Genomic DNA, 18,409 nt, shown 5'->3' on the forward strand with positions numbered 1-18,409 from the left:
TATTGGTTTATAGATTTTATTGTTTTCCTCCAAATCTGTAGAGTAAGGAAAAATGCATGTCATAAATTTACATTAATTTACCCTAGTTATTTGTAATTAAATCAATTGAAAGTAATCTTTTAATCTTATTAAAAATCATCATAGAAACAAAATTCAGCTTCTGTTACTTTGTCCTAAACTAGGAAATCAAAAACATGTATCGTTGCCCAAGCAATAGCGCGTCTATTCTTCTTTGTTGATCCATAGATTATCTTGTTTTGCTGTCAAATAATTTATTCTGGCAACATTCAATAACAACTTTTATCTGTGTTCTCAGCTGTTCGTAGTTCGTAGGTACTACTTTGCAAACTGCATCGCTTGCTGCCAACTTCCTGTCAGTCATTTTTCATATTGGTTCTTGGCTTGCAGTCGACGAAATCGTAAAAAATCATAATCATCGATAGTTTATCTACGAAGAGACGCTATGAGTTCGGGAATGCCTGAATTAGGCTCCAAAATAAGCCTTATATCGAAAGCCGACATCCGTTATGAAGGCCGTCTCTTCACCGTTGATCCTCAGGAATGTACGATCGCTTTGGCCAACGGTAAGTTGACAAATGGATGCTAATATTTTGATAAACACTTGTTATCTGTATTTGTCAATTGTTGTTCGTTTTACTCTCAAAAAACTAGGTAAAAATAACGTAACCTAGCGGCTAGCACCAATATCCTTCAGTCATCATGAATGATTTATACTTTTTCAGTCAGTGAGCAGTATTTTTATCTTCAAAGAGTTAAAGTTTATTTAGTTTTATGTAGTACCAAGTTCAAGTTAGTAAAAAGGTTCAAATGAAACAACTTAAAAAGATTCACACAATACTCCTGTATATATTGTGTTATTTGACTCCCAGCTTACAATTTAGTATGTATTGGTGACGTTGTATTATTCATACCTACTCGTAAACATGTAACAGTACAATACGGTTGCTATTTTCAAAATGGGCTCTTATGCATCAGTCATCAAGGGTGATTGTGGTCTATTAAGTATTTCATAGTATGAAAGTTATGATTTTTGTGTTTCTAGACTGATTGGTACTAAATGTAAATAAAGTGACCTAGATTTTGACCTTTTGTAAGCCTTAAGTAGGTATAGAGATTGTATTTTTTAGATTATAATAATACATCATTGGCATCCTACTATTGTTTTAGCCATATATATATAAGGAAGAATATAAGTGTAAGAATTCAAGTAGTAAAAAAGACTTGGGTATACTTGTCTATTTTCCTGTTTAGCCATTAAACTAAATGCTCTGGTGTTGCCAAAAAGCATAGGTGTGGCATGAATAATAACTATCAGTTGATGGACAGTATTCAGTAACCATCTATACCCAAACACTTTCAACCAATTTATATAACTTTATGAGATTTTTTTTTTATATTTATAGCTCTTTTTATGCTTTGAAGACTAATTTAGCTATAGTAATGACCTCAGTGGTTTTAATTGCTATGAAAACATGTTAAATATGTATTCTATTAATATACTATAAATTAAAATTTACTATTAAATATTACTGTAACTTGGTGTAAAATTATCTAAAGTTTGTTTCTTATTTCAGTTCGATCATTTGGGACTGAGGACAGGGAGACACAGTATCCTGTGGCTCCGCAGAGCCAGGTGTATGACTACATCCTATTCAGAGGCTCTGATATAAAGGACATCCGAGTCTTGAACAATGTCCCGTCAATGCCAAATGACCCTGCCATTGTGCAGATGTCTGTACCTGCTTCCATTGGCAGCGGTAACCAAGGACAGTTTGTGGGGCAGTATAACCACCCAGTTGTGGGACAATCCCAATATCCACAGTATCATCCAATGAGCGGTTTTCCTGGCAGTGTACACCCCCAGCTCAGCAAGACGAGTGAGTTGTCTCCTCAAACCTCAGTGGAGCTGCCCCCGCAGCAACCCATCACTGCTCCAATTGGATCAGGAATTGCCCACTCCAACCAAGTGAAAGACCAAGGTTTTATTAAATTGTTGGATATAGGCTTGCTTACTTAGTGTATCTTGCGATTTTTACTATGAATGAATATTTAATTATAGATAGTAATCACACAGTGCTTCTGTAAAATTAAGTTACTGTTAAACTTCAAATAAAACACATCTATTTAAAGCATGCAATTTTCTTTTCAATAAAATTTGTGGTAACTTATCTATTCTTATAATATTCATTCTGCTTAGCTGACTAAACATCGTCTCATTTATAGCTGCTTGTTTCAGTATTTAACACTGTCATTCTATCAACTAAATAAAACTAACAGATCTATCATATTACTCTTCAGTATTTAACTGCTATTACAGTGGAATGTTGATTATCCAAACTACTATGCCCACAGCCCGAACCGCGCGAGTCTCTTCCTCCTCGAGTTACAGTGCTTGCGCACTTGTGGCTTCTTGTTTTAAGATGTACTCATTATGTCACTTCCAAAGTAACCACTAGTTGATGAACTAAATTATGCCAAGTGAAAGTGGTTTTTGATTTAAATTCACTAAATGAAATATTTTGTCCTTTGTAATTTATAAATGGTTAGAGCAAGACGAATTTGTAACCAAGTTATCCAATTAACACCAGGTTTGTAGGCTTACCAACTTGGTGTTACTGAGTATGTAAATATAAAATCATAGTAAAATAGATAAGATAATATATGCTCTATGTCCCAGCTTGATTTTTGTTTAATTCCTTTTTGTCATCAAAGATATAAATGAAATTAGGGTTTCCATTTATATGTATGTAATTATGCATGGCTAAATCAATATACTCAAATCCCCCTATTAGTTAGGATAATCAACACTATTGTTATTTATTTTTAATAAATCATCATATTTTATCTGATTTAACTTTAATACTTAACTAAAACATATCTAAAATAAGAATTAAACATTATAATATAATAAAAAAAGGTTTTTTTCATACTAATAATACATAATATTGTCATCAGAAGGTATTCCAGACTAACAATAAAATATGTAAAATTAACAAATTAACACATACCAAAAAAAAAAATCGCAATATTTCATGAAATGTAAGTTTTCCTTGGTCTGTTGCTTACTTTAAATATGGTTAAAAGAACCTTCATTTATGTCATCATAAGGGTATATATAAATCATCTCATAAAATGTATTGCAATGCTTTTTAATATGCTTCACTTCTTAGTGATATAAGATATTTTTCTTCACAATTTTAGTTTAGGTTTAAGATGAATCAGCTATATTGAAATTATCAGTGGGAGGCTCCTTTGCACAGGATGCTGGCTAGATTATGGGTACCACAATGGCAACCATTTCTGGTGTGAAGCAGTAATGTGTAAACATTATTGTGTTTGGGTCTCAAGGGTGCTGTAGCTAGTGAAATTACTGGGTAAATGAGACTTATCATCACAATTGTAGTATAGCTCAGAATTTAGGGGTTTTCCAAAAATCCTTAAAGACATGACATATCAATTACCATGACCTGAATGTTCTGCTTTTCTTGTCCTTTATTAATAAGATATATCTTTAAATGAGCAATTCTTGTATATATATATATATATAATTGTAATCTCGGAATCGGCTCCAATGATTTTCATAAAATTTAGTATATAGGGGGTTTCGGGGGCGATAAATCGATCTAGCTAGGTTTCAATTTAAAAAAAATTTAGTTTTATCCGTTTTAATGAGAAACAGCTACAATAACTTTAGAATACAAAGGTAAATTTCGACACTATATACAAGACTATAGTAGCTCAGATGGGACATTGGGTGATCAGGAAAGCAGAAGACCCGGTTCGAATCCAGATGTCCTATTAGTTTTTTTTTTTAATTCAAGTTTGTACATTCTTAAAAATCCGAGCAAGGTTTGGTTGTCCGGATATTATATTATTTAACTGTTATGTAGAGATAGTAAAGGGATTATTATTATTGGCTTGATACAGTAACCTTTTTAGTGTATATTAAAACTAATTTAAACAACTCTGTTGTATAAAGCAGCCTTTGTGAATGAACAACGTCAAGATTAGAAATTAATAAATTGATGATGTATTTAAAACAAAATCCCACAAGAAGATATTAAAATAAAAACTAGGGGTTGCACAAGTCATATATAATTTGATAGATCATATCATAGTGATATCATGAGATAAATTGAATTACCAGAACAAAAAAGTTTCAGCATTGATCAATAACAATATTATAAGTACTCTACTTAGAATCTTACTTTTAATAATAGCATGTTCTAATCCTCTCATGTTTTCTTCTAAAAGGTTCAATGTTGGATCTGATTGGAGGAGGTTCACAAAAGAGTGTCTCTCGTTCAGGCACTCCTGCTGCCGTAGGACATAGGAAGAGTCCTACTGCGGATCAGGGTACACAGGTAAATTATTAACTTTAGTGTTTATTACCTTGAGATTTGAAATTAATTTTATAATTATCATTTTATATTATGTAAATTAACATTTAATGCAATGTATTATCTAAGGTTAAAATTGAAACTTATTTTTTAATTACACTGTTAGACAATTTCAAACACACACACACATACTCACGCCTTGTTCCCGTCGGGGTAGGCAGAGACAATAGAATGCCATTTGCTTCTATCCTTACAAACCTCACGCGCTTCCTCTACATTCATTACTCTTTTCATACATGCTCGCCGGTTGCGGGTGCTTCGGACCTCTCCTTTTCTCAAAACGTCCCCAATTTGACAGCACAGTCTGACCGTTTATAAAGGCATGCAGCACTCCATTCACACAATTTCCCGCAGTCACTCTCCTTTCAATATCTCCTTCATATCTTCCGTCTCTTGTAAACATGCCACCCCTAAGTTAGATAATTTATATGTCTAGATAGAGTATTTTGCTGTTAGACATAAATAAAGTCAGGCCAAGTTTAATACTTTAGTGTGCATAACAAGCTATGATATGAATGACACTGTTTTAGTGTGTGAGCATTGCTCAAAATAGAGGTTTACTCTAAACTCAATAATTTTTCGACGTTTTTACAGCTATTATAGTCTATCTAGACATATAAGCTTACATTATTGAAATATACTAGTCAAAACAAAATAAGGGCCACTTGATTTTTTTGACCTCGCTAGCGATAATTTATTTTTTATGCATTCTCAAGTAGCTGATACTTTATTGTGGTGTTACCTTATTTGTTTACACATTTTTTTTTGAGCATTCCACCCGCATAATTGTGTAAAGTGGGTAGTTTTAGATAATTTATTGCAACCACTTGATTCTACCTGATTTTAAGACGGATTTCAACTCGGTCAAATTGACGATTCTCTCAGGAACACTGTAAGTTTCGTTTGACTAGTGGCTGAATTAACATTTTAAAAAAGTTATGCCGAGAATTCGAAGTCATATGGACTTGCCAACTGTAACTAGGGCCGTAACATTGCTTCAAGAAGGCCATTCGCAGCGTTCTGTGGCGTTGCACCTGGGTTTTTCCCGGCGAGCTATCCAGAATGCTTGGAATCGTTTTCAAGAGACTGAGAGACTAACCAGGAGAAGGGGATCTGGCAGAGCTCGAGCAACTACAGCACAGGAGGACCGCTACTTGCACTTGACTGCGCGTAGAGAACGCTGTATAACCGCCCGTTCGTTACAAAACCGTTTGCAGCAGGCGACCGGTACATGTGTTAGTGATCAAACTATTAGAAATCGTTTACAAGAACGATTATCATTCGCAAGGCAGCATCTGGCGTGGGATATGAATGATTGGAGGACTGTATTGTTTACGGATGAGTGCAAAGTTAAAATTTTTTAGTGATGACCGTCGCATTAGGGTCTGGAGGCGTGAAGGTGAGCGATTTTCGGATGCTTGCATCCATGAAAGTGACAGATTTGGGGGCCCCAATGTTATGGTATGAGGAGGAATCTCTATGTCAGGCAGAATCGAGCTGGTAATTCTAAACGAAGGCACAATAACAGCTCAACGTTACATCGAGGAGGTCATAAGACCCCATGTGGTCTCATATGCACAGAGAATCGGCGCAAAATTCTATCTGATGCACGATAATGCTCGCGCTCATGCAGCTAGGGCCACCAGAGAAGCCCTAGAGGATGCTGGTATACATGTGTTGGCCTGGCCTGCAAACAATTCGGATCTAAATCCCATTGAACACATGTGGGATTTACTGAAACGCAGTGTTCGAAGCACAAACCAACCCGTGCACAATGAAACACAGCTAATAAAGCTTCTGAAATCAAGCTGGGAACAAATTCCTCAAGGAACAGCGGTACACCTGGTGGTGAGTGTACCTTCTAGGCTTCAAGAGTGCACTAGTAATCGAGGACGATATTGAGGAAAGTCCTAAATCAAGAAACATTTTGTTTTTTTTTTCCGAATTTTTTTCCTCACTAATTATTTTTGCAAAAATGTTAATTTTTAGAAAAAGTGGAGAAAATTTCTTTTTTTTTATGGAATGCATCATTATTTTATGCTGTCTACAATAAAAATCAATCAATTTATGCAATTGAATCATTGATCAACATTTAAACCTCAAAAATTCATAAGAATACTGTAAAAACATATTCATCATAGTCATTGTAACATTGTTTTGTTTAATAAATTGACACAAAAAGTTAAGTTAGCAGACAGGTAGGGTGTCTCAAAAACCATCAGCTGAACGTGCTGTTCATCGCGTCCCTTATTTTCATAAAAAAATATCAATTTGTATTCACCATTAATTTATATTTGGGGGCGATGTTTATACTAAAAGTATGATCAGTAAATGTTCAAAACAAATGTTTGTATTATAGAAATTCAAAAGAATTGTTTATATGGTTTACCACATAACCTTTAGATTAACTTTACATAAGCTTTCACACTACATTTGATCCGAATCTGCCATAGAAATAGTTTTGTGGTTACTCTGGACTGTGTTTTCACAGATACAGATCAAACTGATGGGATGTAGTGCAAAAGCGCTATTAGACTTTGTAATTAATAACCATTAGATTACTATATCATAAATGACTACGAAATTACTGTCAGACTATTTAAATCTTATATCTTTAAACTAGCAATTCTTATATATATGTTATTATTATATATAATCTGAATCTCGGAAATGGCTCCAACAATTTTCATAAAATTTAGTATACATGGGATTTTGGGGGAGATAAATCGATTTAGCTAGGTTTCAATAAAAAAAAATGTGGTTTTATCCGTGTTTTAATGAGAAACAGCTACAATACCATTAGAATACCAAGGTAAATTTCGCCACTATATACATTGGGTGATCCGGAAAGCAGAAGACCCCGGTTTGAATCCAGATATCTGATTAGTTTTTTTTTGTTCAAGTTTTGTACATTCTTAAAAATCCGTGCATGGCTCGATCATCCGGATATTATATTATATTTAGTTACCTGCGCCCGTTCTTCTCAGGTCTAAGGCATACATTTCCGAATGGGTGGTTTTGGATGTCCAATAAGTGATTTCATATTCTATTTTGCATAAAAATACTTAAATATTGAATTATCAAACAGTTGCATGTAACTGTATTATGAAGCTTTATATAATATGCTCATGTGTTGGGAACCAGCAGGTTGGGTCAGGAGCGGGTGGCTCAGCACAAAGAGAGTCTCGTCGTGGAGGTGCAAATGCCAACAACTCGAATAAGCAAAACCGTCAGAGGCAGTCTTCACGCAGCCGTCAGCGACACCCGAGTGGTTCTCAGTCACAGCCGCACCAACAACAACAACATCAACATCAACAGCCGCCCCACCCACAACAACAATCACAACATCACAACCACCAGCCCGGTGAGCTCGTTGAAAGTAAGGCTAATGTTATTTGGTGACACCTTGTGTGTACAATAAGTGAACAATGTTGCTGTGAGGTATTTCTTGTTTGTTTCAATAAAACATCATTAGTTTGTAGTGTACTACTGGAACACATAGAATAGAAATATATTTTGAACATACTTGCTCGTAAAGTGAGCCTTATTGCATCGTTCTTAGGGCCATAAAGTGAACTATAACACACGCGAGCATAAAAGAATTATCCGTACAATATTAAGTTGGTACCTAGTAGTACAAATTATATCAGATTGAATTAACAGAGCATTTTCAATTTAACTGGGTAATACAGATTTTTTTGTTTACAGTTTTATGCCGCTGATAATCACAATAATTTGTTATAAAAATAATATGCATTTTATCACTATAATTATAATTTTGAAGTAAGCTGTATTGCTATAACTTTAATATTTTGTTTGTTTCTGTGTAGTAAATAATTATTGTAAAAATTTCAAGTTTTAGTACAGAATATGAACAGTTGAAATATTTAACCCCGCCAGAAATACTAAATGCAGCACAAAACGGAAACGAAGCAAAACTTGCAATATCTAGATAAAAGTACTTAGCTGCTTATGATAGTTTATAAATGTATGCAATACACATATTTGTTCTATTCCTCGCAAGTGTGTTGAAAAAAAAGCAAAAGCAATGAAAGAAAAAGCGTATATAACTCGTGAGCCACTTGCTCACTAGACAATCGGCTGATTTACGCGATCACCTACGGCTGGAGCTGCAACCAATTAGAACATTTAGCCCATAACTGACGACCTGTATAGCCGAGTGGTTAGCGATCCTACCTACTAAGCTAGAGGTCCCGGGTTCGAATCCCGGTAGGTGCAAGCTTTTATATGATGAATATGGATGTTTGTTTCCGAGTCTTGGATGTTTAAATATGTTTATGTATGTTTAAGTAAGTATATTGTATTAAATATATCATTGTCTTGTAACCCATAACACAGGCTGTATATGCTTAACTTGGGGCAAGATAATTTGTGTAAAAAGTGTGTCAATAATATTAATATAACTAAAACTTATTGTGATGTCTTCAATAAAAATAAAGTTATCTAAGTATTTAGAGACAACGATTTTTAGAAGCACTACGTGTGCAGTCGCGGGTATTAACTAGTCCAGAATATAGCTATAAAAATTGTTGGTAGTGAATGGAGGAAGTACAATGTGGAACTAGTAACGACAAGTATAACATTGTTGCAGGCTACCAGGCGTACAACAACAGAGGTGGAGGATGGAGAGGCAGAGGTCGCGGCCGTGGACGCGGTGGTTTTGTGCCCAGAAACAAGAACACCCTCAAATTTGACAATGACTATGACTTTGAACAAGCCAATACTGAGTTTGAGGAGTTGCGAAGCCAGCTTGCCAAGACCAAAATCAGTGATGGAGAGGTTAAGCCAGAAGTAAGTTGCACCATGTTTCTGGATTACATTAATGCCATCATAATTACCTTTTCCTAATCCCATGTCCAATCGTTCCACTCTCAGCAGTCCCTTTCATTAAATGCTTGTCTTATTATGCCAATGTGGTTAAGTCGAGTCAGTAAATATTTTATTGGGAGATGTTTATCATACAATATGATCCCAGAAATGTATAAAACAAATGTGTTACGAAATTTAAAAGAATTGTTTAAAAAACGTTTGTTTGATAACAGACTAGGAATTGAGCACAACCTCAGGCTATTTAATTATAAATTTTAATTAAATTAAGAAAAAAGCCGCTGAATTTGTTGCGCCCTTTCTTCTCAGGTCTGAGGCATATTATTTCGAATGGGTGGTGGTTGATTTTGACGTTCAATAAGTTATTTTAAATCGTGTTTTGATTAAAAATATGTGAATTTGTTTAAATATACCCTTAAATTGCCCTTCATAAGAATTGTTTAAATTAAGTGATTGTTCAAGCCTTTTATTTTCGGACATTACAATTATTGCAATGTAAAAAATAAATGTTAAGCTACATCTTCTCATTAGCTCAACCCTTTACAAAGTAGCAGTAGATTCAATAAGAGTTAATTTTGTTTGACATTCATAAATGTCATTTTCGTGACCTACATGATTGTTAGCAGGGTGATGTTGAAAAGAAGGATGACTCGGGCAACGAGACAGGTGCTGGTGAAGCGGAGCTTGAAGAAGAGAACTCAATCAGCGGTTATGATAAGAAGAAGAGTTTCTTTGACAATATCTCATGTGAGGCTGTTGAAAGGTAAACACTACTTTCAATAATATTGATTCTCACTACCTTTATTGATATAATCATACCATACAGCTCCCCATAATTTTTTTCTTCTGATATTTTTTGTCATTTTGCTGTATATTGATGAAAGTAGAGCATTATTGACGTACAATAAATAACTAGTCTCACAATCACGTTGAAAAATTGTCTGTAGCAAGACTCTGCCTACGCGTCTATTAGGCAGAGTTTTCGTTCAGTTGTGTTTTTACAGTACTTTGAATACAACGCGACTGATTTAAAGTTATCGGTGAAAAACTTTCCAAATAACAACATATCCAAAATTACTACAATCAAAATTTGTTATAACGACATCAAAGGGACTGTCCATATTCAGTCGTAAAAACCGGTGATATTTTCGAGATTCAAAGTTCGATTTTTTTTATAAAGACCACTTTATTTTCATTTATTCATAATTCATTTATAATTGGTATTATATAATTGGTATTATTCGTTGTGTATTGTGTAAGTACAAACAAATCGATAGGAATATAATTGGAAAAATATATATGTAAAGTTCAATACATATTATTTTTCTGTGTGCATAAAATCTGTAATTTCAGTTTATTTGGAACACTTCAATCGTGCATGGATATCTTGTAATTCGTCGTTGGATTTTAATAAGCGTATCTTCATAATTGCTCTAGATGTCGAACTGTTCATTAAAAAGGACAATCTTTCTTAATATACTGACAGCATTGAGAACATAATTCAAATTTGGTACAGTAAATTATTCTTCAGTCTTCCTGAGGAAGGTTTTACTATGTGAATTCTTAAATTTTTATATAACAAAATAATATATGGTGTAATTGTGGCAACAAATGGCATATTATGTCTATCATACTACATCCATTTTAATATTTTCAAAATTGGCAATTATAAAGCGGTAATGTAAAAGCCGTTTGCACAAATACGACATTAATCCTTATCATTTTCTATTGGCAGAACAGCATCTGTCGGGTCAGCTTGTTAAATATATTTACACATATAGCATGACTTTTTTTGGTACAAAGTGGTTCTTAATGTAAGGTGCTCGAAGTCTAGTAGGATTACTAGATGGAAACAAGAACTGTGAAAAGAGAATATAATATTTTAAATGAGAGTTTGTTTTATGCAACAGACAAATGGGTCGCAGCCAGCGAACGGATTGGAAGACTGAACGTAAATTAAACTCGGAGACTTTTGGCGTGGCTTCGGCGCGACGAGGAGCGTGGCGCGGCCGGGCGTCTTGGAGGCACAACCCTCATAACCCTCACCATCATCCGTGAGTTCACTCTTTTATTGTATGAACTTTTATTATAAGTTTACCTGATGGTTAGCCACTCTTGCACCAACCAGCACATGAATCACAAGGGTTATTCATTAATTTTCTGATGAAGGTCACGAAGACGAATGGGTAATGGCGAAAGGCCGGCAACGCTCTTGTGATTCCTCTGGTGTTGCAAGAGAGTGTGGGCGGCGGTGATCACTTAACACCGGGTGACCCGTTCGCTGCACATGAATCACAAGGGTTATTCATTAATTTTCTGATGAAGATCACGAAGACGAATGGGTAATGGCGAAAGGCCGGCAACGCTCTTGTGATTCCTCTGGTGTTGCAAGAGAGTGTGGGCGGCGGTGATCACTTAACACCGGGTGACCCGTTCGCTGCACATGAATCACAAGGGTTATTCATTAATTTTCTGATGAAGATCACGAAGACGAATGGGTAATGGCGAAAGGCCGGCAACGCTCTTGTGATTCCTCTGGTGTTGCAAGAGAGTGTGGGCGGCGGTGATCACTTAACACCGGGTGACCCGTTCGCTGCACATGAATCACAAGGGTTATTCATTAATTTTCTGATGAAGATCACGAAGACGAATGGGTAATGGCGAAAGTCCGGCAACGCTCTTGTGATTCCTCTGGTGTTGCAAGAGAGTGTGGGCGGCGGTGATCACTTAACACCGGGTGACCCGTTCGCTCGTTTGTCCTCCTATTCCATAAAAAAAAAACGAAGACGAATGTCCAATATGAGTCAAAAGATATGGCAAAATGAGCTTATCAGGGATCCAGGTTTCTGTGAACAGCTCAATAACTTGGTGTTGCATAGATACATCACTTAATTGTGTGTCTTCTAACTCCTTTACCACGGGGAGTGTTCCGTAGAGCTGTTTGACTTAATTTCTGCCGCCGAATTCCACCTTCGCATGACACGCCACAAGTTAGGATATCATCCCCACCATCTGGTTGTGTGGTGTTCCTCCACAGTGCGGTTTTCAAGGAACTTTCTTCCACATCCATGCTGTGGAAGAGCTTGCTTGTGCGGTGTTTAAGGGACGATACGACATGGGAAGCAAAAAAAAACGCGTAAACCTTCTTTAAAGACTGGCAACGCTCCTGTATTTCCCCTGGTGTTGCAAGAAAATATGGGCGGCGGTGATCACTTAACACCAGGCGACCCTTAGGCTTGTCCTCCTTTCCCACAAAACAAAAACTTTTTGAGAAATTCAAATATTTTTATTCATAGGATTTAAAATCACTTTTTAAATATTAAAAACTACCACACATTCGAAATAGTGTTCCTCAGACCTGAGAAGAACGGGCGCAAGAAACTTAGGAGGCCTTTTTTTGAATGAAATTATGAGTAAAATATTATATCATTGAATAAAAGTTTATAATTAAATAGCCTGAGGGTTTTCTATGGGTGTGTTCACTGAAGATGTTCCAATACCATGTGAGTCAAACAATATCCCAAAATGACCCTATGATGTTTCTGTTACGAGGATCTACTGTTACCATGATCCTGAGCTTATGATGGATTGTTTCATGTTCCTTAAATTAAACAGAAATAGGTGTGGTGGCAGCGTTTTCGTGGAAAACTGCATATAAAGCTACTCTCTGAAGGAGGTTTCTAAATTCCTGATTATATTTGAAAGATCGAGATAAATTGCATAGATATTGTCCCATGTTTACAAATACTTGTTACAGTATGTGGTAATTTATTTACAGTATGTCGTATTTCCCGAACTGGCGGCCCATGCGCGGAGGTCGCGGCCGGCCCACCAACCACATGAATTACAACAATCACAACAACAATATGAGAGGTCGCAACAACGCCTCCGCTGCGCCCGTCTCACCCGCTGTGCAACCGCCCACTGCTGCAGGTAACAATTACACCCATAGTTTCATTTAATATTCAGATTGATTCAACAAATCAATTTGATTCAATTGTTAATTTTTGCAAAACTATGAAAATTTAAATAAGTCTAGATAGAGTCTCTTGTTGTTAGATAACCAATAAAAACAGGCCAGTTTTATTACTTTAGTGAGCGTGATATGATACGTTTTACACTCGCAATTTGTATGACTCTGTTAGTGTGTGCGTGCGTGCTATGCTCAAAATAGAGAATAACTCTAAACTCATTTTTTTCAACGTTTTCACAGCTGTCATAGTATGTCTAGACGTATTAATGATCTAAGTTGCAAAGACAGTTTCAACACGTTGTATTGGTCCGAAGGACGTGTGGAGGCGACTACACGCAAAAATAAAATATCACTAAGTCCAATCACAATTGAAACTTTAGTAGGACAAATTATGTAAGACATAAACTCTTTCCGCATTATTTCAATATTTTATACGGCGTGAAAAATCTGCACGCCGAGACGCTCGCTGACGTCACAGTGGTCAACGACCCCGCCCTTCAGCGCCTAACTTAACATTTCGTAAACTTTTATACTATTTTTCCTTGTTTAAAATATATCCGATTTTATTCTAGAACAACTCTTGTAAGACATCTCTTTGCTACTAAACTTTTTGAACTGTAATGATCGAGCACGTAAAAGAAAGTTACGACCGCGTAAAACGTCTATGTTGACAGTCGAAACATGTTGCAATGACGGTTTCGCACGTGTTCTGAACAACTATTTTTAATACAGTTGCGAAAAAATAAAGCATTTTAATAGAATATTAAAAACACAAAATGGCGCCAACCATAAAGGAATATAAGCAGAGATTTTTTTGTTTTCTTTACCCATTCTGGGTAGGCATAGGGAACTATGCCCATACAGCCTAGTCTTCAGTAGATTTTTTTATTGATATGAAATGAAAATGAAATTTAATGAGATGAAATGAAACCTAAACTAACTCATTGATTCAAATCATTAGATTTGATATTGAAACAAATTAGTAGATTCTTTTTAGAAATATTTGCATGAATCCTAAAAACTTCTATGAATTTTTTTGTTGTAAAAACTTCGTGGTTTGTTTATTTCTTTTTAAAAGTCAAAATAATGACCAGAAAGAAAACGCACGAGTGCGGAAAAGGTAAAGAAAAAGCTCGAGTGTGTAATAGCCAACATCCCGAACGCTATACGACCCTGCAATACGCCACTTTTTGAGCAACTGTATTAAAAAATAATATTTTTAATTGTTTGGTTTAGCATGGTGAATGACATTGCGAACCCAATTTAAGATGAGCGATGACACAATCTATACTAGCAATGGGCATGATAAAATTATCAATGAATAAAAAAATATGATAGGGTTCCAAAATGTATCCCAGCTTCGATTAGTAATTCTTTTTTTGTGAAAAAAGAGGGCATACAAGCATACACACAAGTCACCTAATAGTGAGTATTCACTGCAGCCCATACCTCTCCTGTAACACGGGAGGAACCAAGAGTGCTGCCAACCTTATAAAACATCAAAGATAAATATGAATTTGAATAGCATAAACACAACAGGCAATTATCAAACTTAGCAATTTTTATAACTATTGAATAAAGTACTGTACGATCTTGTATCTAAATTGAATGCAGTATTATAATTGTCAGCGGTTTACTTGTACTCATGATTTTAATAATTAGTTCACACGAAAGCCGAAAGGCTGTGGCAATTCTAATGAACTCACTCTTTAATAAACACGAAGTAAAGCTATTCCAAATTTAAAACTTTTTGTCTTTATCTTAACTTTGTCACTATAGAATTATGACAGGGAGAAGTAATTTTAAAGTTGGACTAACTTTACATTTCGTTTATAGTGTTGAAAATTCACAAACATTATCTCACATTTGTAATAGATTTCTTTATAGAGTAAAATAATATTATTAAAAATTTAAATAAATATTTAAAAGTTTTCTTTTCTCCACAGCTAAATAGGAGTTGCTGTACAATGAAAAATAATTATGAAAACTGATGTAACAGACTAAGTAACGGAAAAGTGTATGGTGCGGTGATGAAGTGTTTAATGTTCTGCTATAGACTGTGTTGCCGTTCGGGAACATTTAGGGTTAGGTAGGTTTCAGCTGTTGGACATTGCTTTGGTATGATAGTGTTGTATCCAATAATGGAAGGTGTTTGTAGGAAGTTCCCGTAGGCAGACTTGTGTCCAGGCATCATAAGTGTTGTATTGAGTGATGTGTTCAAATCATTGGGTGATGTTGTACCCACTAAATTATTATTCATCACCAGTGGAATAGACTGTAAACAATTAGGTGAAATTCTGTGATGTTTGAGAGTAACTGAGGCAACTTAAATGCCCCATGCATAAATTTTGAAGTTTATTTATGAAACATCCGATTGAAATAATATATTTTCATAGCTTTCTCACCTTTTATGCAGTTGTGCCTATTGTATTATAGTGAATAAAATGTGATTTCTTTAGTTTTTGCACTTAACTTGTTATTGACTACAACAGCCCCACAGAATGTTAATGTTTGGTGTCTGCTGGACAGAAAAGTTATCATATTGTAGTCTTACTGACTTAAGTAGGAAAGTTTGCTTATCTAGCATTCTTTGTTTGTATACTGATTACTCAGGTGATTTTGAGTGATTGTTTGTACAAATATGATCTCATGTATGTTTGCTCTGTAACTGACTCAAGACTTGAGGCGAACTGATGAAGTATTAAGCGATGTACACACATAAATCTACTTCGAAATGTAATTGAACTATTAATACTCATATAGTTAACTTTTGAATTATCCCATGTTCTGCTTCATGACAAAAAAAATTCAATCAAAAGAAAGTTTAAAAAATGGGTAAACTATTCATATTTAGCCTGTATTCTTGAAGTCAGTTTTATATTATATAGTTGTAGTCAATAATCGCTGGATTACATTATGTGATCGACTTCAGCATGTAAAAGTTGGTTTGTATAGTGCTGTGGGGCCTGTTTGTAGATTTTATGACACCAATGGTTATAAAATGTAATTATATTATAGATAATGCAAATCGCAGGAACATACTCTTTCATTTAGATTCAGAGTTGTTCAAATTCTAGTATAAATATTTTGTCAGAGACTTGTTAATGTATAGAAGTCTTCAGTACTTTTGATCAGCCAATGTCCTTTTTCTAACGTTTATTTTTGTGACAAATAAAAATATGTAAACTCGTTAACTGTACCTGGTGATTGTATTAAATACAGAAATCTGGAGAACTGGTTTATTCGATTAAAACATCTTTATATTTCACTGTTCTTTCTTTTAATGCAAATAAAACAAGCTCATATAAATATAGTAATACTAAATAACATATGAATATACCAATTAATAAGTGAATGAGCGCAATGAAGGATACAAATTCCCTTTAGGCCTCGTCCACATACAACAAACTATGGCAATTCACTCGCCGCGCCACGCATAGCCTTTCCAATTCGTTATATGTGGACTTGGCCTTAGATAACTAATCTGGTGTAAAAATACAAAAGTTGCAATAATTATGAAAAGTGTTGAGAGATGCAAGGAATAAGTACATACAAAATTCTGAATATTAAATGTTATTGTTGCCATTAAGAAATATCCTACCACTTTAAACCAGCAAGAGAAGGTCAAGGGATTCTTGACCTACAATGGCCGTGTATGTGACCCTCACTTAATCCACTTTACCTAAGTAGGGGTAAACCCCTACTTAGGTCCAAAGTTTACTGCATCAACGGAACAACAGCTACTGTGGAGCCCAATGGCAATCTATGGTGCACCCATGCCCACTCCCCTATCACCACCTGCATGCTGGAGGACCTCGTAGAAGCCAACCATACTGCTCACTGACACAGGTATCACTACCCAGAGGGACTACCAACATATTAAAAAGAACTGACGGCTCTTACAATTCTACCATTGACATCACTAATTTAGAGGGTAGAGGTGAGAGCAGTATAACACTACCAAATTCCAATCCTGTCCTCCAGTTTCATTTCTTGTCTTTCCAGTATGACATAAGAATAGAAAGATTCATATTCTCTTGAAGGCAATTGAGTGAAAAATAAACGTGCACCTAGAGTGATAAGTATTATTTTATAATTGGCGCTTCTTTTATGATTTACCCTGATGCTACTGTGTCGCACCTAGATAAATTCTCCTTACCTCTACCCTCCATACACTTTCTATGTTTAATATTGAATTAGCCTCCCGCACAAAAGACTGCCGATCCCTGACAAACAATAGGAACACGAGTTCGCATGAAAACCTTTCTATCAAGACATCGCGCACAAAAATGGATCAGAAATTAGATACACATAAAGGAGACCGGTATTTCTGGGCCAAAATGAAATAAGTTGAGATATGGTTTAAAAAAATTGCCATATTTTTCTATTTCAAAATATATAAAATTACCCTGATTCACAATCTAGAAAACGAGAAAGTTTTCATTATCATAAAATTCACGATTAAAATGGGATATCGATTAATGTGAATGAGTTAATACAATTCAACCTAAAACCACTTGCACCAAAATTATCTGGTGATCATTGATTCAATAAAAGTACCTAAAAAAATACATTATAATTTACATAACATAATGTTTATTACATACTAAGAAATCGATCGAAGAAAAAGTCGATTCTGAATCTCGTTCTGTATTTTTATCTGTTCTGACAATGACAGCTACAGAATTGTCTAGAATGTCAATTGTCAATCACTCGTTTGTTGTATCGTTTGTGCGTACCTACGCGATTTGTCATTTGAGTGTTTCCCGTTGTTTTATTGATATTTGACTTCTGATATTGCTAAACTTGTACGATCCTTATCGTACAACAAAAAAACAATCGCATTTCAAAAATCAGCTGTTTTAATATAGATTAACCTCCTATAACTCTGCTTTCAGATTGCCAAAAATCCTCAAATTCTCAGTGATGCTTTTTAAATTTATAAGCTATTTATTAACACCAATTTCATCCTTTTACATCTTGGCCCAATAATGTATGAAAGGGTATCCGTCTCCTTTACACTAGAGGTACAATTACGCAAAGGTAATAATATTGTAATTTATTGAGTAACGATTATAAAAATCATTATTTGAAGAAGAAATAGTGAAGTTATTTGGAGGTGAATGATTTTTTTATGGAAGAGGAGGGTAATCAAGCGTATGGATCA

General features: G+C 35.1%; 1 protein-coding gene across 7 annotated transcripts; it reads left to right on the top strand.

Annotated features, from left to right (window-relative positions):
• The first annotated feature begins 336 nt into the window (after window positions 1–336).
• Window positions 337–16,510, top strand: LOC126966506 (protein LSM14 homolog B). Of its 7 annotated transcripts, none has more exons than XM_050810615.1 (9): window positions 337–584; window positions 1,596–2,000; window positions 4,276–4,385; window positions 7,566–7,800; window positions 9,034–9,233; window positions 9,896–10,032; window positions 11,180–11,323; window positions 13,048–13,202; window positions 15,189–16,510. In XM_050810615.1, the coding sequence occupies exons 1-9, from the start codon at window positions 464–466 to the stop codon at window positions 15,194–15,196; spliced, it is 1,515 nt and encodes a 504-aa protein (XP_050666572.1). In that variant the 5' UTR covers window positions 337–463; the 3' UTR covers window positions 15,197–16,510. The 7 variants fall into 7 exon arrangements, with proteins under 7 accessions (XP_050666572.1, XP_050666574.1, XP_050666575.1 ...); XM_050810617.1 differs by having other exon boundaries at window positions 7,569–7,785; XM_050810618.1 differs by having other exon boundaries at window positions 1,596–1,898; window positions 9,893–10,032.
• Window positions 16,511–18,409: the final 1,899 nt, after the last annotated feature.

The sequence above is a fragment of the Leptidea sinapis genome, chromosome 10 (genome assembly GCF_905404315.1).
Source record: "Leptidea sinapis chromosome 10, ilLepSina1.1, whole genome shotgun sequence".
NCBI lineage: Eukaryota > Metazoa > Arthropoda > Insecta > Lepidoptera > Pieridae > Leptidea > Leptidea sinapis.